Here is a 23,914-nt window from a genome sequence, read left to right as displayed (position 1 = left end):
GCGCTGCGGCCAGTCCCCTCCCCCATGCCGCTGCCGCGCAGCAGCTGCGACTCAAGCGGAGGCCGTGCCCGCGATGGATTGATGGCTGCATTAGTGGAATGGGTTTCAAATCCATTTGCGAGCTCAGGAGCTGAGCCATTCTGGGGTGGGGGCTGTGCTGCTGCAGAGACTGAGCTGAGGCAGGCAGCTCCCAGCGAGGGGAGGCAGGAAGGGCCTGAGGTGAAGCCCAGCTCTGTACCATGCGCTGCGCCAGCTGGGGCTGCACCAGTCCTGCAGGAAGCACTAATGCCCAGCCTCTACTCTGCCCGCTTGTGGATCATTACAGTGCTCCAGGCACTGATTGCCTGTCCGCATTCGCAGTGCCTCCAGCTGATGCTGGCTGCTCTCTGCCCAGCCCCAGTCAGCCTGGGGGCTGCTCTGAGCTGTGCCAGCTAGGCATGGCCCTGAGAGACTGCGTGCCAGCTGGGGACTGCTGCAGTCCTTTGTGGGCAGGGGTTGTGAGGAGGGAGGTGGGGAAGCAGAGCCTGCCACCTGGGGACTCACCCATGCTGCAGGGCAGAGCAGAGCCACTCTCCCTAGCCAGGCTCTTAGACCATGCAAAGCACTATGGGAGGCGTCTGGGCACCACTGGGAAACCCAGCCCCATGCACCTGGCAAGCCACTGGTGCTGCGGCAGGGCAGTGGGAGTGCAGCGGCAAGAGCCTCGTGTGAACACACTGAGCATGCCCAGCAGCAGCCCAGCAGTGCGGTGGAAGGTGCTAAGTCCCAGCCCCTGCCCGCCAGCAGGGGATGCTCGGTTTGCAAAGGGGTATTTTGCCACTCTCCTGCAGGTCAGAACAGCTGCAGCTTCCAACCAATGCTGCTCGGAGCCGAGCCTGGACAACATCAGCCTGAAAGGCGAGTATGGGAACTTTACCCACGACAGAGCCCAAAGCACAGCCGTAACTGCAGAATCGCTGGTGCTCCCTCCAGGAGCCGGCAGCAGCAATCCCTGCCCTAATAGCTCCTCGCAGCCAGGATCCACCCCGACCAGGAAACTGACCCCGGAGCGGAATAGTGACTTGTGCCAGGTCACATGGTGGCAAAGGGCAGGCTCTTGGCCGCCCACCCTCCCTCCAGAGCGGACCTTCCTCTTCCCTGGGAGGCTCCCAGAGGCAGACAATAAAACCCACTTGTAGAGGTGAAACGATTCCCATCTCAGCAGCCCAACTCCAGCCTGGGTGTGTGGGAGACACTCCTACCAACACCTACGGCAGCTGGAGCCAATTCCTAGATGTTAGGGCCAGAAGCGACCATTGTGACCAACCAGAGACTGTCCCCAGCGAGCCCTGCATCCAGCCCAGAATGCCTGGCTCAGCAAAGACATTACCCCAACCACCCTCCACCCATGCCTGGATCCCTGCTGGCAAACGTGGCACAGAGGGTCCCCAGGACATGGGCAGGCAGCACCAATGCCTACCTCTGGCACGGGGGGGGGGGGGGGAGAGAGAGAGAGAGAACATGGGCTCCTGCTAACCACAAGGGTTATTCCAAATGGCTCATACAAACTGCCTGCTTAATTCCTGATGGAGGAGAGAGGGGAATGGAAGGCAATGGATTAGCCCTGCAGGCAGCCATCCCACACAATGACTACCAGATACCTCCGTGGGGACTGACAAAGGGAGCAAAGAGCAGGGCTCAGGCACCGGCTGCTGAGCAGGGGGAGCATTCCTGGCGATCCCCTGCATGGGGGCACATGGAGGAATGCCCCGGGGTCAGGGCTAGCGACCATTTAATTGGTCACAAGAGCAACTTCCCATCTCTCCCACTGCCAGAAGACCCTCACCAGCCCCGCTGTCCCTCGCCAGGCTCTGCACAGACTCACTGCCCAGGTAGGGGCCCGCTCAGCTAGCCTGCCACTGACCCCAGAGCCAGAGGGGAGAAGGAAATCCAAGCACCGAATGCCCCGGGGCTCCTGGCAAGAGTCAGGCCAGAGGAGAGGAGTGGTGCAGCCTGGAAAGCAGGTGGCCAGAGTCCGTGGCCTTGATCCTGGACAGCGCTGAGCACTGGGGTCTCTATACAGCCATAGGCACTCCAGGCAGGAGGAAAGGGATTTCACTGGGCAGGCAGGGAGCCACAGCCAGATGTTGAAGGGTAACACATCCAGGGCACACACTGGAGACTGCTTCTGATACTCAGGGCACTGAGCTAGAGGAAGAGGCACCCAGCCCTGCAGCGACGGGCCTGTGTTGACCGGACGACATGGGCGTTCAGGCAGAGATCCTCCTGCAGAGATCCCGAACGAGGCCTGCTGGGAGGAACTAGAGGGGGACCCAGGTGCCTCAGACTCAGCAATTCCAAGGCCAGCAAGCACCATTGTGACTATCTTATCCGAGCCCTGCCCAATACAGGCCACAGGGCCTGCCCCAAATCCATTCTTGGAGCAGATCTGGGCCCTTCTCTAGGGCATGCCACAGCCCTGCTGCTGCCAATCACACTGACTCACCAAAGCAAGCGGATCAGAACGACACCAGAGTCCTCCTGGTATGTGGGCACACTGTGGCCAGCTCTGATGCTCCAAGCAGCCGAGCAGGGAGGGAGTGACCTGGAGTTCAACCCCTCTGGGGAGCTCCTTCCCCTGCCTGCCCCGCAACAGCCAGAACAGAACGATGCAGCTTGGCAGGGTGGCTTTATTCTGCTCCCCAGCCTGCATGATGTCACCATCCCCCAGCATTGGATGGGGCTGGGCAGGCCTGCAGCCTTCCTGACACTAACCAGCTCCGCTCCCACCCCAATTCACTCCCCGCTCGCAGGACCACGCCGGGCCTGGAGGAGCAGCGGGGTGAGTGCCCGGGGAGCTGCGCTGTCCCATGCAAACGTCGGAGGTAGCCCCCGCACCCTTTGATTGGCTTCAGGCTCAGGAGGCCGCAATTGGCGGGTCTTTCGTGGCTGCCTGTGATCGGTGCCATTTGCTCACACTCGGACCCCGTATCTAGGGCCTTCCTTACCCATACACAAACTACGCAGCTGCGTAGGGCACCAAATGGCCCCAAATTTCCTGGTGCCCTACGCAGCTGTGTACTGCTCCAGCGGCCAGCGCCATCACCCAGCCGGCTGAGCTGGCCAGGAAAGCTGCCCCTGCCCTGCCCCCGCCCCGCCTCTTCCCACCCCTGCTCTGCCCCAGCCCTGCCCCCGCTCCACCCCTTCCCCTAAGCTACATCCCAGGGGACTGCAGCAGGGGTTGGGCACGTCCTGCACTCACTGGGCAGCGGGAAGTGGAGCAACCCGGCTCCAGCATGCTCCGCTCTGCTGGCTCCCAGTCGCAGTCGGTGAGTCGGGGGGGGGAGGGGGTGGTTCCCCCCTGCCCCCCAAGTCCCAAGGCTGGGAGCCAGGGGAGCAGAGTGGGCTGTGGCCGGGTCACTCCACTTCCCACCGCCCCATGAGTGTGGGGTCGGGCCCGCCCTGCAATCACCGGGCAGCAGGAAGTTGAGTGTCCCGGCACCATCCCGCTCTGCTCTGCCGGCTCGTGCTGGGGGGTGGTTTCCCCCCGCCCCCCAAGCCTGCTCCTGCCCCTCACAGACCTAGGGTGCAGCCCCCTTCTCCCCTGCGGAGGCCTGGGGCCAGCCCCCTCCCTGGGGGGCGGGGGGGGGGGGGTTGCTGCGTAGGGCACTAAAATGTCTAGGGATGGCCCAGCCCCTATCCCTCATTCAGCAGGAGCTGGGAGTTTCCCCTGACCTGGGGCACTGAGGCAGTATGAGAAGCAGGCAATCTTGCAGGAGCTGGCAGCACTAGCCCTGCAGCATATTGCCAATGGCACAGTGCATGGGGCCCAACAGACACTGCATGCGGAGCCCCTCGCCTCACACACGAGGCCCCCTAGCTCTGTCATGCTCCCATCACCACACTGGCCCCACCTGCCCTACGAGTACAGTCATAGATTCTAAGGCTAAAAGGAACCATTGTGATCATCTAGTCTGACTTGTACAACACAGGCCAGAGACCAGTCCCAAAATAATTCCTAGAGCAGAGCTTTGAGAACAGCCATTCTTGATTGAAAAATTGCCCGTGATGGAGAATCCACCACAACCCTCAGTAAGTTGTTCCAGTGGTTAATGACTCTCACTGTTAAAAATTTACGCCTTATTTCCAGTCTGAATTTGTCTAAGCAACTTCCAGCCATTGGATGGTGTTAGATCTTTCTCTGCTAGATCGGACTACCATTATTAAATATTTGTTTTCCATGTAAGTAGTTATAGACTGTAATCAAGCCACCCCTTAATCTTCTCTTTTTTAAACTAAACAGATTAAGATCCTTGCATCTACAGAAGGCAGGTTTTCTAATCCTTTAATTATTCTCATGTTTCTTCTCTGAACCCTTCTTCAATTTATCAACATCCTTCTTGAATTGTGGGCATCAGAATGCACGCAGGATGCCATCAGTGGTCACACCATTGCCAAATACAGAGGTAAAATAGCTTCTCAACTGTTACTCAAGATTCCCAGTTTTGCACATCCCAGGATTGCATCGGATCTTTTGGCCACAGCACTGCACTGGGAGCTCATGTCCTGCTGATTATCCACCACACCCCCAGATCTTTTTCAGAGTCACAGCTTCCCAGAATAGAATCCTCCACCCTGTAAGGATGGCCTGCATTCTTTGTTCCTAGATGTATCCTTTTACATTTAGCTGTATTAAAACACATCATTTGTTGATACCTGGTTTAACAAGCAATGTAGATCGCTCTGTATCAGTGACCTGTCCTCTTCATTATTTACCACTCCCCCAATTTTGGCCCATCTGCAAACTTTATCAGTGAGGATTTTGTGTGTTCTTCCAGGTCATTGATAACTATGTTAAACAGCATAGGGCCAAGAACTGATCCCTGTAGGACCCCACTGGAAACACATCTGCTCGATAATTCCCCGTTTACAGTTACATTTTGAGATCTATCAGTTAGCCAGTTTTTAATCCATTTAATGTGTCCTGTTAATTTTATATCATTCTAGTTTTTAAATCAAAATGTTATGCAGCCACAAGTCATACGTCCCACAGAAATCTAAATATATTATGTCAACTTTAATATCTTTATCAACCAAACTTGTAATCTCATCAAAAAGAGACATCAAGTTAATTTGACAGGATCTATTTTCCATAAACCCATATTGATTTGCATTAATTACATTACCCTTCTTTAGTTCATTATTAATCGAGTCCCGTATCAGTCACATCATTATCTTCTCCAGGATCAATTCAGACTCTCAGACCTGTAATTACCTGGGTCATCCTGTTTACCCTTTTTAATAATTGGCACAACATCAGCTTACTGCCCTATGCTCCAAGGTTTATTGCAAATCAACATTAAAGGTCCAGCAACCTCCTGAATCAGCTCTTTTCAAACTCTTGGATACACAGTATCTGGACCTGCTGATTTAAAAATGTCTTACTTTAGTAGCTGCTGTTTAACATTCTCCAGAGATACTAGTGGAATGGAAAGAGTGTTCTCACCACCACATTATGAGACTATATCATGTTTTTTCCCCAGATACAGAACAGAAATATTTATTGAACACCTCAGCCTTTTCTGCATTATTATTGATAATTCTACCATTTCCACCTAGTAATGGACCAATATCATTGTCAGGATTCTTTTTGTTCCGAATATTGTTTTAAAACAACCTCTTTCTTATTGTCCTTAACTCTTCTGGCCATAGATTTTTCCTTGCGTCTCTTGGCTTCCCTTATCAATTTTCTATAATTCCTAACTTCTGATTTATATTCATTACTATCAACTACTCCTTTCTTCCATTTGTTTTTTTTTATATAGGCAGCTGTAAAATATTTTTAATTTTTTACAGCTGCCTTCACTTTCCCTCTAAACCGGGTCATTTTTTTAACCAGTTCAGCCTTCTTTCCTCAATTGTGATATTGTGGCTTTTGGAGCATCTAGTCAGGTGTTTTTAAATGATTCCCAATTATCAGTCATATTTTTCTGACTAAATTCTTCCTCCCAGCTGATTCGGCTCATAATTGTTTTCAGCTCTGTGAAACTGACCCTATTAAAGCACCAAATATATATATCACTTGTCTGGACTTTATTTTGCTTATCATTATAAATGTGATCAAGTCACGGTCATTTACACCTAAGCTACCATTAAGTCTCAGTTCTGTGATCAGTTTGTCTTGAATTGTCAAGATGAGGTTTAATACAGAATTCCCCCCTGTTGGCTGTAATACTTTCCGAGTTAAGAAATTATCATCTATAATGTTTAGAAATTCCAAGGATGTTTTAGTACTGGGACCATGAAACCTCCAGTATTTGTCACTCAAACTGAAGTCCCCCATGATCACCAAGTGCCATTCCTACACATTGTAGATAAGAGCATAAGGAGCCGGTCCTCTTGTTCTCTAGTGTGATTTGGTGGTCTGTAGCAGACACCAACTAACATCGCATCTTGTGCTTTATCTGTTAGGACATTAATCCATACGCATTTAAGATCATTTTCTTCCAAGATATCAGTGACTCGGAAACAGATAATACCATTTTTGACAGAGTGTTCCTTCCCCTCCCCTTTTGCCCACTTGATTCGTCTTGTATAGGTTATAACTGTTGACTTTTAACATTCCAGTTGTGTGACTCATCCCACCCGGTCTCAGTAATACCAACTAAACTCAAAATTATGCTCATAAATGAGCAATTCCAATGTCTCTTGTTTGTTTGCTCTTTGGTAGAGAGGTCCAGTGCTGCTCTGCTCTCTCTGCTGTCCACCCTGCAGAACTCTCAGTCCCACTGCTTTCCCTGACATGAGGCACAGCAGCCATGGGTCAGGGGAGGCAGGTCGTGGAGCCAGAGCTACTTTGCACGGTGCCACGAGGTTGCGAAACAGGGATTTCCCTACACCCCCCTATGGGGGTGTTTACCCCTCCTGAATTCCCCCCCCCCCCCCCCCCCCAGTTTTGTGAACTAGTTACATGCAGTGTTGCCAATTTAGTGATTGTTTGGAAATCTGAATTGAAATTGAAACATTAATACACACTTTAAAAGCACATACAGTCTATGATAAAATACATATATCTGAAAAAGTGTAATAGATTTGAAAAGTATGAACATCGACTAACTTCCTTGTACAGCTGTTTATGACAATGTCAGTGCATTCATTTCGGTGATGTTGGCCAACCTAATAATTTCAAATTATGATTTGTAAGCAAAGTCTAAATGAGCTCTCCCTGACAGCTAGTGATGAGCTGGGGGTTGGGGGGGGGAAGGCTTCAGGAGCAGATTGTATTTACATTCACACCTAATCTACCTAGGTATCCAGCAAACAGAGCTGTGTTGCCCAAGTGATAGATTTTGGCTGGGGTTGGGTTACAAATCACTTGAATGCGGGGGGGGGGGGGGGGGGGGGGGAGGGGGGTAATGAAATGTTGTTATTCTTATTGTACGAGTAAAGGACAGCAGAACTGTACTCAGCCTGTGCTGATGGAGGGCATCGAGAGAGAGAGAGGGAGAGAGGGAGGGTGGGGACAGGTGTTTTGCTTGATGGTCTGCCTGAGTCACAGGTACTATTAGACCTGCCCCTCTCCACTGTTTAAAGACAGAGTGGTTAGGCTCCATAGATAGTCTTTGTTTTGTTAAGTGATCACTACAGCTGAAATCACTGATGATCAGGTCTAAGTGCTTAGACCTGCTGTGGATCAGTGTTTCTGTGGAAGAGATGGCCCTAGCAGCGAGGTTCCCCCACTGAGAGCTCAGCTAAAATCACTGAGAGCTGGTGGAACCTCAAGAGACCAACTTGCAGAGGTCACAGTGGCAGGTGACAGCAGAAGGTGATGGCCCAGGGCCATTGGCAACAGAGCGATGGAGTGAACGGTGGCACAACGAACAACAGCGGCCAGAGCAAACAGTGAGCAGCTGGAGGAACGAGGAAGGTGCCTTCTTGCCCCCTACCTGGGAGATGAACTCATGCGAAAGCACCTCTGAGTCTCCACTGACCAAGGACAATACCGGTGAGTATTAATGAGGCTGTTGAGAATGTTGGAGACACAGTTCATGGGAACAAACATGGCCGTGGCATCGTACTTTCTATTTAAGCAAGAGATACCACACACAACAAACTGGAGGCCAATGTTAAGTGCATTGTCACTTGTTCATCCTGAAGTTGAACACTGGTTCCGAACAAGACCAGCAAATACTCACTATCTTTCTGCAAGAAACTCAACTGACTGGCTAGACTCATGTGGTGCAACAGTGAAAGACTCAACGGTTGAAAAAGTCAAAAACTCCCACCACATTCAAAAAATTTGCATACATGACTGATGAATGCACCAATGCAAATGGTCATCAAGTATTAGGTCATTGTGTACGTTATCTTGATGTCAGTGGTAGGCCAGTGGATGCATTTCTAGATGTTCAAGTTATAGAAGACAGAATGGCTGCATCTGTGACAACCCACATCTTAGAAGAGTTAAATGCTTGTCAGTTGGACCCCAAACAGATGGCTGCTTGTGCATTTGATGGAGCTGCAAACTTCTCTGGAAGACATGGTGGAGCACAAGCTTTGCTCAACGAAAAGTGTAACCCTAATCTCTCCTACACATACTGCAGAGGCCATCTACTCCAACTAGCACTAGTACAAGCTGCAGACTCTTCAAAAGACATTTAAAAAGCTATAAATTTAATGTCTTCATTATATTCTTTTTTCAGCAAGAGTCCAAAAAGACTGAATATCTTGGAAAATATAGAAGATACACTGGGACTGAAGTTCAAATTAGTCCAACCTGGGAAAACCCTCTGGCTTTCTCATGAGTGATCCTTGGCTGTTGTCTTAAAATTACTCCAGCCATTATTACTGGCTTTGGAAAGTATCTACCAAGATGGGATGGATCTAAGTAGTGAGGCTGGTGGATTACTTTTGTTACTACATTCAGAGAAGACTACTGCCATTCTCTCTCTTGTAAGTCTATTGTTGAAACCACTTGGGTCATTAAACAATGCCAGCCAGGCATCTGCTACAACAGTAGTAGATCTTTGTCCAGAAATAGAAGCTACATTTGGATCAATCAGAGAGCTATCCATTGAAAAAGTACTGGAAGAGGCAAAGATTTCAGTCCAGAAGTTGACTAATGAAGGCATTTATATTGAATCCTTAAGTGAAGGGGACAAGAAGTGTTCGTTAAGACAACTGAAAAAGCACAGACTTGATTCTTAAAAATCTACAACAGCGACTTCTAGATTCTACTCAACCTCTATGTAGCTTTTACAGATCCCTGTCCTATAAAACACCGACAGTTGAGTGGAGTGAGGCACTACCAGCAATGGGGCTGCCATGGGATCAGGACAGAATAGAGAATTTGAACACAGAGTGGAATATCCTACGACGAATGAAGATTTGACTTCAACTTCTTTTTTATCATCACTAGTGGCTTGAACGGATCTTTGTGTTTATGTTTCCTGGGCTGAAAGAAGCAGGAATTCATCTCTTGCTACTCCCAGTCACAACAGCTACAGTTGAGTGTTCTTTTTCATCATTGAATAGAATTTTGTGTTTTGAAAGAAGTCGCCTTCTGCCTGATCATGTGAATGAACTAATGAGCATATCAATTGAAGGAATGGAAGTACTGGACACACGAGAAGCCACCAAAGATGAATGCATTGCATTCAAGAAGTTCGTTAATAGAGTTGTGCAAAATTATAATAAGAAACCAAGAAGGATGTAGACGTAGTGCTTCATAGAAGGCTTAAATAGCCAACTTTAATTCGTGTGATGATTTTAAAATCAAATCAAATGGTCATGAAACATTTTTCAGTTTTTACTATGGTGCCATAGAGCCCACCTTCACCCTCACGGTCTCACCCCTCATCGGCCCTGACCCCCGCGCCCCGCTGTAAATTTGAACACCCCCCCTAATCTCAATTCCTGGGGAAAACACTGTTGCGAAAGCACCTGCTGTAGAGATGGGGAGTGAGGCTGGGCAGGGAGCCCTCCCCAAGGGAGCCAGCACTGTGCTTCAGATCACCCTGCCCAGACTCCATGATGGCTGGTGGCACCAGAGACCCTGATCCAAGCAGCAAAGCCAGCCCACAGGCAGGGATGCTGGGTGGAAATAGGAAGCCCAAACACTGACGGCAGTGAGTTACGAGTTACGGGAGTGAGTCACGAGTCCCCCGTGAGGCCAAGGGGTGCAACAGACCATGTGCTGGCCACTCTGCCCTGGGTTGCATGCAAGGGAGGGAACTGAGCAGTTCAGAGACGTGCTGTTAAAATACCACAGCCAGCTGTCATAAGAGTGGGTCAGACCAATGGTCCATCCAGCCCAGTGCCCTGTCTTCTGACAGTGCCCAATGCCAGGTCCCCCAGAGGAAATGAACAGAACAGGTAATTATCAAGTGGTCCATCCCCTGTTGCCCATTCCCAGCATCCGGCAGTCACCCAGCACATGGTTTTGCATCCCTGACCATCTCGGCTAATAGCCATTGATGGATCTAGCCTCTATGAACTTACTGAGTTCTTTTTTGAATCCAGTAATAGTTTTCACAAAAAGAAAAGGAGGACTTGTGGCACCTTAGAGACTAACAATTTATTTGAGCACTAGTCTCTAAGGTGCCACAAGTCCTCCTTTTCTTTTTGCGAATACAGACTAATACAGATTACAGACTAATACAGGATATAGTACAGATGGCTGCTACTCTGAAACCAGTAATAGTTTTGGCTTTCACAACATCCTCTAGCAAGGAGTTCCACAGGGTGACTGTGCGCTGGGTGAAGAAGTACTTCCTTTTTTTGTTTTAACCCTGCTGCCTATTAATTTTACTGGGTGACCCCTGGTTTGTGTGTCATGTGAAGGGGTAAATAACACTTCCTCATGCACTTTCTCCACCCCATTCATGGAGTGCGTGTTGCATGTGATAGGCCCAGTCACAAGGGAACTCAGCAAGCCCCCTAAGCAGGCAGATCCAGAGAGCTGTTTTGGCCCTGGCTGTCTTGTCGGAGATGCTGCCCGGATCCCAACATTGTTAGAGTGGAAATAAGGGGTACATTTTTAACAGTGAGAATAATTAACCATCGGAACAACTTACCAAAGGGTGTGGTGGATTCTCCATCACTGACAACTTTTCAATCACGACTGGATGTTTTTCTAAAAGCCACCTGGCATGGCCCCCACTCCACCCAGCACAGGGCTGAGCTCACTGCCTCTCAAGGGGCTAATGGGGGGGGCTGTTATAACTGAAAGGCCTGAGGAAGGCAGGGGAGGGATGCCAGGGGTGGTTAAAAAAGCTGTCTGTGCGTGCACATCCATGTGTCTATGCGTGTGTGTGCATGCGTGTCTGTGCGTGTCTCCACGTGGAACTGCGTGTCACTAATAACAATACATGCTCATTCATTCGTGCCTCCTGCTTTACTGAGTGTGTCATTCTCTGATCCCTCCCTACTCTTTACACCCATACCTCCATCTGTTCTGGGGCTTCCTTCACTCCCCAGAGCAGCAGCATTCCTGACCTAGGATGCAGTGTCCCGGGGGGTGTGCATGTGTGTAACAAAGGGGGAATGTTCTTAATGTCTTCTCTGAATACTGTGTGCGTGGCTCAGTTTCCCCGATGTGTTACTCAAGTGTTTAGGTGGTGGGATGAGAGTGTGTGATCATTGCAGAGGCAGGTGTGACTGCTGGCTTGCCAGAGGCGCTAGGTGCCGCTGGCGGTATCTGTGCAGAAAGGCCCATCCTGCAGGCATGAAGCAGCAACTCTCCTGGGAGCTCACTGAGCCACATGTGCTCTCACGTGCCTCCACACACCCAGCCACTCTGAGACAGCGCCACCCTGGGGACAGCTGCCAGCAAAGGGCAAGGACAACATCACAGGAAAGGGAAACAACAGCCTCGCTTCCCCTCCCCCCCCGGAGCCCTCAGCCTGCTGCCTCCCCGCACAGGGGACGGATGCAGCCTGGTACACACAGCAGCAGCCTGGCCAGTCACTGGTCCTGCAGCCTCCCACCCCTGCCCGTGCCCTGCCCCAGCACTTCCAGTGGGGGAAGGCCCTGCCCGATGGCCTGGCCAAGCACACTCACTTGAGGGAGAGAGAGAAGTCGTTCTTGCTGGTCTCGCTGTTGCGCACCAGGTAGCTGGCCTCCTTGCACAGCCTCAGCAGGGTCTCAGCGTCCGTCCGGCTGATTGCCCCATGGTACCAGCTGTCAGGGGAGAGAGAGGCTGGCTCAGGGGCACTGCCCGGGCACGGAGCACCAAGCGGCAATGTCTATCCAGGGAGGAGCGAGCAGGAGGCATCAGCCAGCGGTGATGGCAGGCGAGCCAAAGCCACAGCAAGCAGCAGGAACAATTTGCTGCAGAACACTGTGGTTCTCTGCGTGGAACTTGCAGCAGCCATGTCAGTGAGTGCCCTGGTGGGTTCGCAAGCATGCTGATGCCCAGGCCCCGTGTCGTGAGCTGCGCAAAGCAGAGGAGAGCTGGGGGGCAGCGGACTGGGAAAGGCTAGGGAGAGTGCTGCAGAGCTCCAGGAAGGATGGATGGGTGGCTGGCAGCGGGATTCTCTAGTCTCACAACAGGCTGAGGGAGGCAGAAGGGAAGGATGCATGGAAGGGGACAGGCTGTGAAGAGGGGTGAAGGAGACTGCTGGGGTTCCCAGAAATAGAGAATAACATGGAGTGGGGCTGGGCATGAAAGGAAGTGAAGGGACTATGGAAAGACATTGGAGGGGAAGCAGGACAGGGCAGTGGGACGTAGGGGGGAAGCAGGGCAGGGCGGTGGGAAGCGGGGTAAGGCAGCGGGAGGTGGGGGGAGCAGGGCAGGACGGTGGGATGAGCCGGGGGAGCAGGGCAGGCACTGGGACGTAGAGGGGAAGCAGGGCAGGGCAGTGGGAAGCGGGATAAGGCAGCGGAAGGTGGGGGGAGCAGGGCAGGACAGCGGGATGAGTGGGGGGAGCAGGGCAGGGTGGTGGGACGCAGTGGGGGGGGAGCAGGGCAGGGCAGCAGGACACAGGAGGAAGCGGGGCAGGGCAGCGAGGAAGAAGCAGGGCAGGACGGCGGGAAGCTGAGGGGAGCAGGGCAGGACAGCGGGATGAGTGGGGGGAGCAGGGCAGGGCAGCGGGACAGAAGCAAGGCAGGGCGGCTGGAAGTGGCGGGGGAGCAGGGCAGGGCGGCAGGTTGCAGGAGGAGCGGGGCAGGGCAGCAGGATGCAGGGGGTGAGTGGGGCAGGGCGGCAGGAGTGCCAGGACGGTCGGGCAGCGGGGGGGAACAGGGCAGGGCCGGGGAATGGGGCAGGAAGCAGGGCAGGACGGCGGGGGGGAGCATGGCAGGGCGGGAGCAGGGGTGAGTGGGGCAGGGCGGCAGGAGTGCCAGGACGGTCGGGCAGCGGGGGGGAACAGGGCAGGGCGCAGGGCAGGACGGCGGGGGGGAGCATGGCAGGGCGGGAGCAGGGCAGAGTGGTGGGGTGGAGTGGGGCAGCGCAGCGGGACGCGGGGGGAGCAGGGCAGGGCGGCGGGGAGGAAGCACGGCAGGACGGTGGGAGGAACAGGGCAGGACAGCGGGAAGCAGGGGGGGAAGCAGGGCAGAGTGTGGGATGCAGCAGGGGAGCAGGGCAGGGTGGCAGGATGCAGCGGGGGAGCAAAGCAGGGCTGTGGGCTGCAGGGGGGAAAACAGGGCAGGGTGCTGGGATGCTGCGGGGGAAGCAAGGCAGGGCGGCAAGACGTGGTGGGCAGCATGGCAGGGTGGTGGGGGGAGCAGGGCAGGAAGGAAGCAGGGCAGGGCGGCGGGACACGGGGGGCAGGGGAGGTTATGGAGCATGGTGGAAGGCCACTGTTATGGTTCCCTTGTGCTCAGTCATGGTCCCATGGCCTGGGGCACTAGGGGCAGCGTGACGGATTAATGGCCTGGCCAGTACCCAGAGGCCAGGCCCGCAGGATGAGCAGGGCTGGTTGGGGGGCTGGTGGCGTCCCTGACCGGTACAGGACTCACCACTGGCTCTCCAGAGGCAGGGTGGGGTTGATCCTCTCCCCGAGGGCCGGGCTGGGCTCTGTCTTGGGGTTCCCACTCACGTGTCTGTTCGCAGTTCGGGCCTTCTCCTCCCTGCTGGGTGACGAGTGGCCGCGCCCTGGCCCCTCACAATGGCCTGGGAGAGACAGACGCAAGGTCAAGGGCCAGCTGGCAGGCACTGGGTACTGCTCCCGTCCCGCGTCCTGCTGCCCTGCCCAGCTTCCCACCCCATTGCGTCCCGCCGCCCTGCCCTGCTTCCGCACAGCTGGGGCACTGAGCCAGCCTGCCAGTTCTGGCTCACAGGCCCCAGTGGGGACAGCATTGCTGGGCGTCCCCTACACACCAAGTGCTGCACCGGGCCTGGGGGCACGAACCACACAGAGGCCTTGGGGCGCATGCATGCCAGTTCCCATGGAGATGTGCTGCGGAGGTAGGGTGACCAGACAGCAAATGTGAAAAATCAGGACGGGGGTGGGGGGTGGGGTAATAGGCACCTATATAAGACAAAGCCCCAAATATCAGGACTGTCCCTATAAAATCGGGACATCTGCTCACCCTGTCTGGGGTGGAGGGACATGCTGCTATTATCAGCCTCCCTGCAGGCACAGGGGAGACACAGACCCTGCACCACTGAGGGGGTGCAGTGCAGCTGTCCCCCGTGCCAGGCCAGGCGTGCCCTTGCTCTGGTTTCACACTGCACCCACATCGCAGTTTGCACTGGAGCGAGGGAGTGAGCTCCCGCAGCCTGAGCGGCGCCGTGTCAGCATGTGGGCAGCATGGCACAGTGCGGTGCGCCAAGGAATATCACTGCTGAGAGGCTGCTGTCTGAGGGGCATCGGCTCCACGCAGCCCGGCTCCAGCAGGCAGAGGGCTGGCGCAGCGTGGGGTGCAGGGGAACGCAGGCTGTTGAGCAGGGAGATCAGTGCTAGCACTGCCTGGGCTGGGTGGTGAGCTCAAACCAGGGCTCAGAAGGGGGAAAGAGTGTGGCTGGCTCAGGAGAGGGGGCATGAGAGGGAGTGTGGCAGATGGATTGGGGAACAGAGGCAATATTTCCCAGGGTCCCACGAGGCCTCACTGAGGCGCCTGGCTGCGGGACACAGGAAATAGTCCCAATACAATCATTAAAACTCTCCAGTGCTCTTCAGGGAGGTTTCCTGCTCATTGCAAGGCCCACCCAAGTGGCAACAGGGCAACCCGGGCAGTCTGCAACTCACCCCCCTCAGAGCACAGGCTCCCTGGCCCTGGGCACAGACAGCAAGAACCAGGATCTGGGCCAGCGTCCCAACGTGGAAATCTCCCTGCCCAGTGCTGCCCACAACCCCAGGGGCTACGCATGAGCAGCGCTCTGCCCTCCCGGCCTCTTAACACAGTCACACCCAGAACAGCGCATCCTGGCTGAGCTCCATGCAGCCTCACCGGGACGCCCACCCAGCCCCACGGCCAGCTGAGCTCCACGCAGCCCCACTGCCAGCTGAGCTCCACACAGCCCCACAGCAACACCCGCCTAGCCCCACAGCCAGCTGAGCTCCACGCAGCCCCCCGGTGATACCCGCCCAGCTGAGCTCCACGCAGCCCCATGGCAACGCCCACCAGGCCCCACAGAGAGGTCTGCCATGGGGCTTGTCTATATGGGACACTCAGGCAAGTTGAGCGGCATTGCCTGGTGATGTGCAGTCAGGGCACAGTAACCCTGGGGGGTGCTCTCTGCCAGCAGTCGGCAGCCATAATTTGCTGTAGCATCCACACAGGGTTGAAGTGCGGTCACTGCACCAGAAGCTAATTTGCCCTCACACTCCTGAGTGTCCCATGCCGGGCTCTGACGAAGCCAGTGTGCAGAACAGACCTGTGGCCAGGGCTGGCGCAGCCCCCACAGCACGGAGCAGGGCATGGCACTGGCACAACACTGCAGGGATCTGCAGCTGCCAGAGCCATCAGCCCTCCCCCCCCCGCAGCCTGAAATGTTCACTAGCTCCCTGCTGGGACACACTGAGCCCCCCGTCACCCCCCTAAATGAGGGGTGAAGGGTAGCTCCCTTTTATGGACACCCAGCCAGCCATAAAATCCCTGTTAGAGGCTGTTCTCTACTTACTTTACCTGTAAAGGGTTAAAAAAGTTCATAGGTAAAGGAAGGGAGTGGGCACCTGACCAAAAGAGCCAATGGGAAGGCTAGAACTTTTTAAAATTGAGAAAAAACTTCCCCTTTGTCTGTTTTTCTCTGGAGAGAGGGGACAGAGCAGAGACAAGGCTGGAGCGATGCTGTAAAAAGCTGTGGGCCAGGTATGAAATCACCAGATCACACCTAGAAACTACTCATTTGAAACCCCAGGTATGTAAGTAGATCAGGAAATGTCTAGGAAGATGCAATTAGGTTTATCTCTTTTATTTCTTTATGGCTTGTGGACTCCTCTGTGCTAACCCCAGGTGCTTCTGTTTTGCTTGTAACCTTTAAGCTGGACCTCAAGAGAGCTATCGTGATGCTTAATCCTTGTAATTGTTTTTTTAAAATCGAGCAAAAAGTCTAAGTTCCAAATGTATTTTCTTTCCTTTTTGTTTTAAATAAAATTTACCTAACAGGTTTATGCATATCTTGTTTAATTAACTGATGGCAACAGCTGATTTCCTTTGTTTTCTTTCTCAGCTCTTCCCCGGGGGGGGGGGAGGGGTGAAAGGGCTTGAGGGTACCCCACAGGAAGGAATTCCCAAGTGCGCCTTCCTGGGTTCTAAAAGGGTTTTTTTGCACTTGGGTGGTGGCAGCATCTACCCATCCAAGGTCAGAGAGAAGCTGTAACCTTGGGAGTTTAATACAAGCCTGGAGTGGCCAGTATTAATTTTTAGAATTCTTGCAGGCCCCCACCTCCTGCACTCGAAGTGCCAGAGTGGGGAATCGGCCTTGACAGCTTCTCCAGAACAGTTCAATTCCACAGCCTCCTCCAGCCGTGCTCAGCCCCCATGGCTCATCCTCCCCACAGCCCCCTCCAGCCATACTCACCCCATACAGCCTCCTCGAGCCGTGCTCACCCCCCACAGTCCCCTCCAGCCACACTCAATGCCACAGCTCAGCCCCCACTCCCCGCGGCCTCGCTCATCCCCCCCACGCAACTTTGCCCCTCCCATAGCCATTTCAAATGCCCCCGCAAAGATCATTTCCCAGCCTGTCGCTTTGACCCGTCTTTGCATCCCTCCACGGGCTGCCCCTTCTCTATCGCATGAAAAATAAGCTACTGGTCTTCACTTTCAAGGCCCTGCACCACCTAAAGCTCTCATTCTCTAGCAAGATGTCAGCTCCCGCTTCCATAATGTCAGGCTCCATTGCACCACTTGTTACATTTTCACACAAGCCGCTTGGTGCTCCTCTTTCTTTGGAGTTTGTGATGGAATTGCACCCCCGTGTTCACAGCAATATAATGATCTTTGCACATGGTAGCATTTGAAAACTCATTTCCTGGTAAGTATCACTCCAATAAAATGTGTGTGGCAACATTGTATGTGATGTTCTAAGATTCCCCAGTGTGATGTTCAAAACTCACGCAGCACCAAACTGGTCACGCAGGCCTGTCTTGGCCAGAGGAGTGTGTGTTTGCCTTAATTTGCATTTAAACAGAGTCACCAAGCAGGAAGGGAAAGCAAAGCAAGCTCAAAACAGGTGAAAAAAACAGCAGGGAACATCTTTCCGACTCTGTCTCCTAGTGCCCAGTTGGAAATGTTTTTTTCAAGAGAGGGACTGAATCTATTAAAAGATGGGGCAAACATCCCAAGTGACCCCTCCCACTCCCTGCCCATTGCATTCTCTGCACCTGAGAAGACAAAAGGAAACAGCCATTGGACTTGGAGGCGGGTGGTTTCTGACTTAAAGAGTTTGGTTGGTAACCTTGATGGAAGCATGTGGTGAGAAATTTTGCTTGAATTTAATACAGTTTGTTAAATTAGGGCCTAGGAAGCATTTTATCTTTATTTTTCTTGTACCACTTCTGATTGTTGTGCCTCATGACTTGTTCTCACTGAAAATCTCTCTTTGTAGTTAACAAACTTGTTTTACTGTTTTATCTAATCCAGTGTGTTTAAACTGAAGTATGTGGGTAACACTATTTAAAATAATAAACTGATATATTATTCCCTTAAAGGAATAACAGACTTGAAATATGTATACTGTCTAGCAGAGGGCTGGGCAATACAGGACATATATTTCTGGGGGGAAATCTGGGACTGGGGGTGGGGTGTGTTGTGCTGCAGTTACACACAGGGTGTGGCTTGCACGCTGAAAGGCTGTTTGAGTGGCCCAGGTGGAAGCCATTCAGCAAGGCACCCCAGGTTGCAGGGCAGGGGTGACACAGCCTCCCACTAGTCTGGCTGTCACAGAGTAGCTCCCCATAAACATCCCCCAAAGCTCCCTCATTATCCACCTTCAAATCCCTCCTGAAAACTCTCCTTTGCCGTGATGCCTACAGAAAACTAGACAACAGCCAGGCCATGGTGTGCTGAGCTCACTGCCCATTGTGCTGACCAATACAATCTCACTGTTTCTTTGTGCTCCCTCATTGGTCTGTTAGTATCCAAAGTAAGTGGGGGAAATGGACAGCAATCCATACCAATTAGAATTCAGCAATGGCAGAAAATTAGTAACTGAAGCTAAGGGCATTAGGGAAAAATTCATGGCTGGCAGGGATAAGGACAATAAGTTTTTAAACTATGCTAGCAACAATGAAATCCTAGTGTTGGTATGGGCCCATTGTTAGCTGGAGATGGGAACATTCTTTATAATGATGCAGAAAAGGCAGAAGCGTTCCACAAATATTGCTGCTCTCTCTCTTTGGAAAGAAGCAGAATCACCAAATACTTTCTAGTCCATTAGTAATCTAGGAGGATGTTAGATAATATCTACATAGTCCTGCCTTGAGTGCCAGGGACTGGACTAGAAGACCTCTTGACGTCTCTTCCAGTGCTACGATTCTACTAGGGATAAACATTATTAAACTAGCAGGTCTGGATCACTTGAACCCCAGAGTTCCAAAAGAGCTGGCTGAGGGGATCTCTGGCCAGCTGATAATTTCTAATAAATTTTGGAATACTGGGGAAATTCCAGAAAACTAGAAGATTGCTAATGTGCCAATATTCAAAAATGGCAAGCAGGATGAGCCCGGTAACTATGGGATGATTAATATTGCTGAATGAAAGTTATATATCAAAGAACAATGAGTGCAGGCCATGCCTACAGAATGGGGGACTATATCCTAGAAAACAGTGATTCTGGAAAGGATTTGGGGATCGTAGTGGACAATAACGGAATGTGAGCTCCCAGTGTGATTCTGTGGCAAAAAGAGTGAATGAGATCCTGGGATGTATAAACAGGGGAGTAGTGAGCATGAGTAGGGCAGTGATTTTTACCTCTGTACGCAGCATTAGTCAGACAGACACTGGAATACAGCATCCAGTTCTAGAGCCCACATCTGAAAAAGGACTTTGAAAAATGGGAGAAAAGAGCCACAAAAGGGATGGAGAAAATGCTGTTCGAGGAGAGATTTAAAGATCCCAATCTTCTTATCAAAAAGAAGATTGGAGGTGACTTGATTACGGTGTATAAGTACCTTCCTGGGGAGAAAAGACTGGATATTAAAGGGCCCTAGAATCTAGCAGACAAAGGCAGAACAAGAACCAATAGCTGGAAGCTATCAGACCAATTCAAATCAGAAATCAGACACAGATTGCTAACAGGGAGGGTGATTAGCCACTGGAACAAACCAGCACAGGAATGTTGGTGTCTCTATCTCTTGAGGTCTCCAGATCCGGACTGGGGCCTCGGGGAGATGCTTTAGCCCAACACAAGTTATGGGGTTCAATACAGGGGGAAATGTAATGGCTGGTGTTACACAGCAGGTCAGGCTAGCTATTGAATGGTCCCTTCTGGCCTTAAATGCTATTAATCCACAAATCTGTCACCTCCTGTCTTAGTCTGTAACTGTGCAGGATAGGGACCATCTTTTCCTACTTTCACAGTATCTCAGGGACCATTAGACTGTCGAGTCTGACCTGCTGTATAACACACAGAAAGTTACCCCTGCACTGAGCCCAAGGACTATAGTTAGATCAAAACATTTCAGCCCTCAGGAGACTAAACGGTTGTGAGCCACAGGCAGAGAACAGGAGTGCTGAGGTGAAACAGTGCCTAAGACCCCTGCAATGGCAGGAAATTGGTTAGGTGGGATATGCTCAGATGATACTACACCCCATGCAGCAGAGGAGAGCAAAACCCCTCCAAAGTCTCTTGCAATCTGACCTGGGGGGAAATTCCTTCCTGACCCTAATCTGATCACCCTGAGCATGTGAGCAAGACCTGCTACCCAAGCATCTAAGAAAGAAGATTCTCTGTGACACCTCAGAATGCTGGTCCACCCCATCCTGTGCCCCATCTCCAGCTGTGGCCAATCTCTGGTGCTTCAGAAGAAAGTGAAATAAAATCCAGAATACATGGAGCCAATTGTGCATGTGGGGAAAATATTCCTTCCTCACCCCTGGCAGCGACTGGCTGAAGCCCTGAAGCATGAGACTGGGTTACAGAAAGTAGCACAACGGGGTCTTGGCCCGTGACTGGCACTAGGGCAACACAAATCAGAATGATAACTTTTCCCTGCCAGCACACTGCCACTTGTGTGTGTGTGTGTGGGGGGGGGGGTACAGTAGCTGTTCTGCACCCACTGCCCCATGCAGCCCAGAGCCAGCTTTTTGCCTACATTTCTGACAACCCCACTGGGCATCAGAGAGGCAGGAATGAGCTTAGAGCCACCCCAGAGATCGGCCTGTTAGTGGATATTATTTCCTCACAGGATGATTCTTGCTTCCCTCTCCTCCTGAGGGTTCATTATCGTTACTGAGCAGCACAGCCCTGCTGCACAGGTGCCCTACTGATCACCCAGCCATGGCAAGATTCCCCTTTGTACTGTCCTGACACACTGGTCCTGGCAGCCGCACCAGTGGTGCAGAGCCACAGGGAGTGGGACTGCTCACAGGATTAGCTTCCTCCACCACCACTCGGAGCGGGGTTTGGGAAGCCTGCTCCATCACTGCCATCCTCCAGCACAGCATGGCAGGTTCCCCACACCCCCCTGCAGGAACTAACCCCCACTTCCTGCCTTTCTGCTGGGGGCATTGGACAAACACTGCCCCTGTCCACACTGCCCAGTGCGACCGGGGTTCACTCTGCATCAGCCCGGCTCATTCTTGGCAGGGCCCTGCAGCCACGCTCCAGCTGCCCTAATCCATCTCCGCTGCCATGCCCTCTGGGTACCGACCCCATAGTTCCCAGCACAGCTACCAGAACAGTGCATTCTGGGGGATTTGGACAGTGCATTTTGAGGGAGCCCAGACGAGGCAGGTCCTGGCCTGGCTGATTGCACCATTCCCAAGGGACCAGCCGTGGCTGTGCTGCCGGCTCAGCCCGGAAGACAAGGTCGCCTCCCAGCAGGCCAGTGAGTGTGGCCAGGAGGCAGGGCTTGGGGGAGTGGGTTTGTGGGAAGTCTAGGGGGGTGCTGGGCTGTGAAGGGGCGGGGAAGATCTGTGTGCATTGGGGCACTAGGGAATGGGGGTTCTGTGGGGGGTGCTGGGCAGTTGTGGTGGGGCTGTGGGCAGGGGTGGTGTTGTGCAGAGTGCTGTGCATTTGTGGGTGGGGCTGTGGGGTGCTTGGCATAGTGGATCCAGGGGGTCTCTGGCCATAGGGAGTCGGGGGGTGTTGGGCGGGGGAGAGGGGGGCTGTGTGGTGTGGCAGGGCCTGCCCCCGAGGGGAAGGGGCATGCTGGCAGCACAGGGCTGGGCAGGCCACTGTGCGTCTGGCAACTGCCAGTTTATAAATAGTGCCCTTGCATTGGGCAGAGCAGGGCCGCCCCTGCCATGCATGTCCCATTGCCTCTGGCTGGCCCCTTGCTCTGGGGACTGACCTCCCCGTGCCATGCTCCACTGCCTCCATGGGGTCCCACAAATATGCTTGGCACCGGGCCCACAAAAGGTTAATCCGGCCCTGCTCTTGCTGGCACCATTAAGGACGTCCAGCGAGCCCCTATGCCAGGCAGCTGCTGCTGCTCAGCCACTGAGAATGGGTGTGTGTTAGGGGAACCCACGCAGCTACCCATGTGGGGCAGGGAGCCATGCGTTGCACTGGCTGGAGCTTCCCAGCAGCCCCCCAGGTTGTGGGAGCGTGTGGCCCTGGGCACAGTTGAGGGCGACTCACCGTTAGTGTCTTCGTGGTTGTGTTGGGGCTGGCTGGGGTGCGCAGGGGCATGGGCCTCGCCATCGGGGGGGCTTGTACCGCTGTCGAGCTGTCCCACAGGGGGAGGCCACGGCAAGTCTTTGATCACTTTAATCTCAACTGGACAGAAGCAGCGGGGGCGGGGGGGGGGGAGGGAGAGAGAGAGAGAGAGAGAGCGCGCGCGCGCACGTGAGCTGGCTGAAGCTGTCCCGGCACCCAGGGTCCAGAGGAGGTGGGCAGGAAGTGGTGTGGGGAGAGCGGAGGATGGGGGGAGATGCTGAGTCCCTGTGTGCCCAGCCCCACACTTGGTTTCCAGCTCCTCTCTGCAGGCTGGCACTCCCAGGCTGGTCAAGGCTGCAAACCAGCACCTGCCCTAGATGCCAGTGTGCAGGGCAGTGCCCAGATGGGGCAGGGTGAGAGGCACAAGGTGAGTCACGGGAGATACCTGGATCTTCCTGCTGCACCGTGGGGCCGGGGCCCAGGCAGTTGCTAGGGCAGCGCTACACACACGAGAGGAGCTCTGCTGGGGGCACAGCCCTCAGCAAACAGCCCTGCTGCACCCACAGCCTGGCAGCAGCTGCCCCACTACAGACCAGCGCAGGGGGCTGCCTGGGCCAGGGAAGAGCCAGGGACAGATCGTCAGCATCCCAGCACACCATATGTCAGGCTCTCGCAGCACTGTGGCCCCTGAGCGGGAGCGTCTGGCCACCCAGACTCAGTGCCCCCAGCTGTGCCCCCGCATCCACCCGGGCTCTTGCCAGAGAGCAGGGGACACCCAGACCTAAAGCCCATTCTGGATAGCCCCAGCGCTGCACCCACCCCTCCCAATCACCCCGTCCTCGTTGGCAGGCGCTCTCCAGCTCCCCATGACAGCCTTGTGACCTCTCCCGGAGCTCTGCACAGACTCCCACAAGCCCACCTCTCCTCCCTCCTGGCTGGCGCCCATCACATTCCTACCATGCTCCCCCTCCTAGGGTCCTGCCCCCTCCACAGCTCAGTAGCTCCAAATTCTGCCAGCCCCTGAAGCACCCCTGTCTGCCCCTCCTGCCTGCAGCCCAGGCTGGTCCCTGGCTCCTAGCTGAGGGGGAAGGGGGGGCACCTGACTCCCTGGGCTCCCTCTCCTTGGCTTGTCCCACTCAATTCCATCTCAGCACCTCTTGAATCCTACCTCAGAGCATGGCCATGTCCCCCTCTCCTCAATCTCCTGGCTGGCCTCCCTTTTTCCCAGGCTCTTCCTACCCCAGCACTCCCAGATGGCCAAGGGGGATTGTGCTGTGGTGCTCATGGCTGGTGCATGGCTGCTGTGGGCCAGCAGAGTGGGCAGCAGAATTCGCTGCACCCCAGGCCCGAATGGTGCCCCGCCTCCAGGGACAGCGCAGTGGCCCAGGAAATGGGGCCATGCCCGTGGGATGGCTCGGGGTTAGCGCCAAGCCCTCAGCTCCATGGGGGTGCAGAGCCTGGTGCTAAGGGAGTGAGCACGGAGCAAGCGTTATCACACACACCGAGCTCAGCTGAGCGAGCAGAGCCCCAGGGGACTCTGCATAGCACGGGACCAACCCCTCCTGCCACCCCAGGGTGCTGTTACAATGTGCCATGCCAGCCCCACATCACTCCTCCAGATAATCAGGGACAGCAGCAAGACAGCCCATGCCCAGGATGCCAGCCCCTGCACAGCCTGGGCACAGGGGAAACCGCCCACCCCTTCTACTGACATCTCTGCAGGGG

The 23,914-nt window shown here is 53.8% G+C and overlaps 1 protein-coding gene across 4 annotated transcripts in view; it reads right to left on the bottom strand.

Annotated features, from left to right (window-relative positions):
* SHF (Src homology 2 domain containing F) overlaps positions 1-23,914 on the bottom strand; it is a 64,716-nt gene that overhangs the window by 2,373 nt on the left and 38,429 nt on the right. For 3 of the 4 annotated variants that reach the window (XM_043524100.1, XM_037911321.2, XM_043524099.1), the window contains exons 4-6: positions 22,172-22,309; positions 13,939-14,092; positions 12,040-12,159 (exon numbers count right to left, since the gene is read on the bottom strand). In XM_043524100.1, coding sequence (XP_043380035.1) covers positions 12,040-12,159; positions 13,939-14,092; positions 22,172-22,309 — 412 coding nt within the window. The remainder of the gene's footprint in view (positions 1-12,039; positions 12,160-13,938; positions 14,093-22,171; positions 22,310-23,914) is intronic. The other variant, XM_037911322.2, reaches the window with a different exon arrangement.

Source organism: Chelonia mydas, chromosome 10 (assembly GCF_015237465.2).
Source record: "Chelonia mydas isolate rCheMyd1 chromosome 10, rCheMyd1.pri.v2, whole genome shotgun sequence".
Classification (NCBI taxonomy): Eukaryota; Metazoa; Chordata; order Testudines; family Cheloniidae; genus Chelonia; species Chelonia mydas.
Note: the sequence above shows the minus strand (reverse complement) of the source record. Positions and strands in the feature narration are given on the sequence as shown.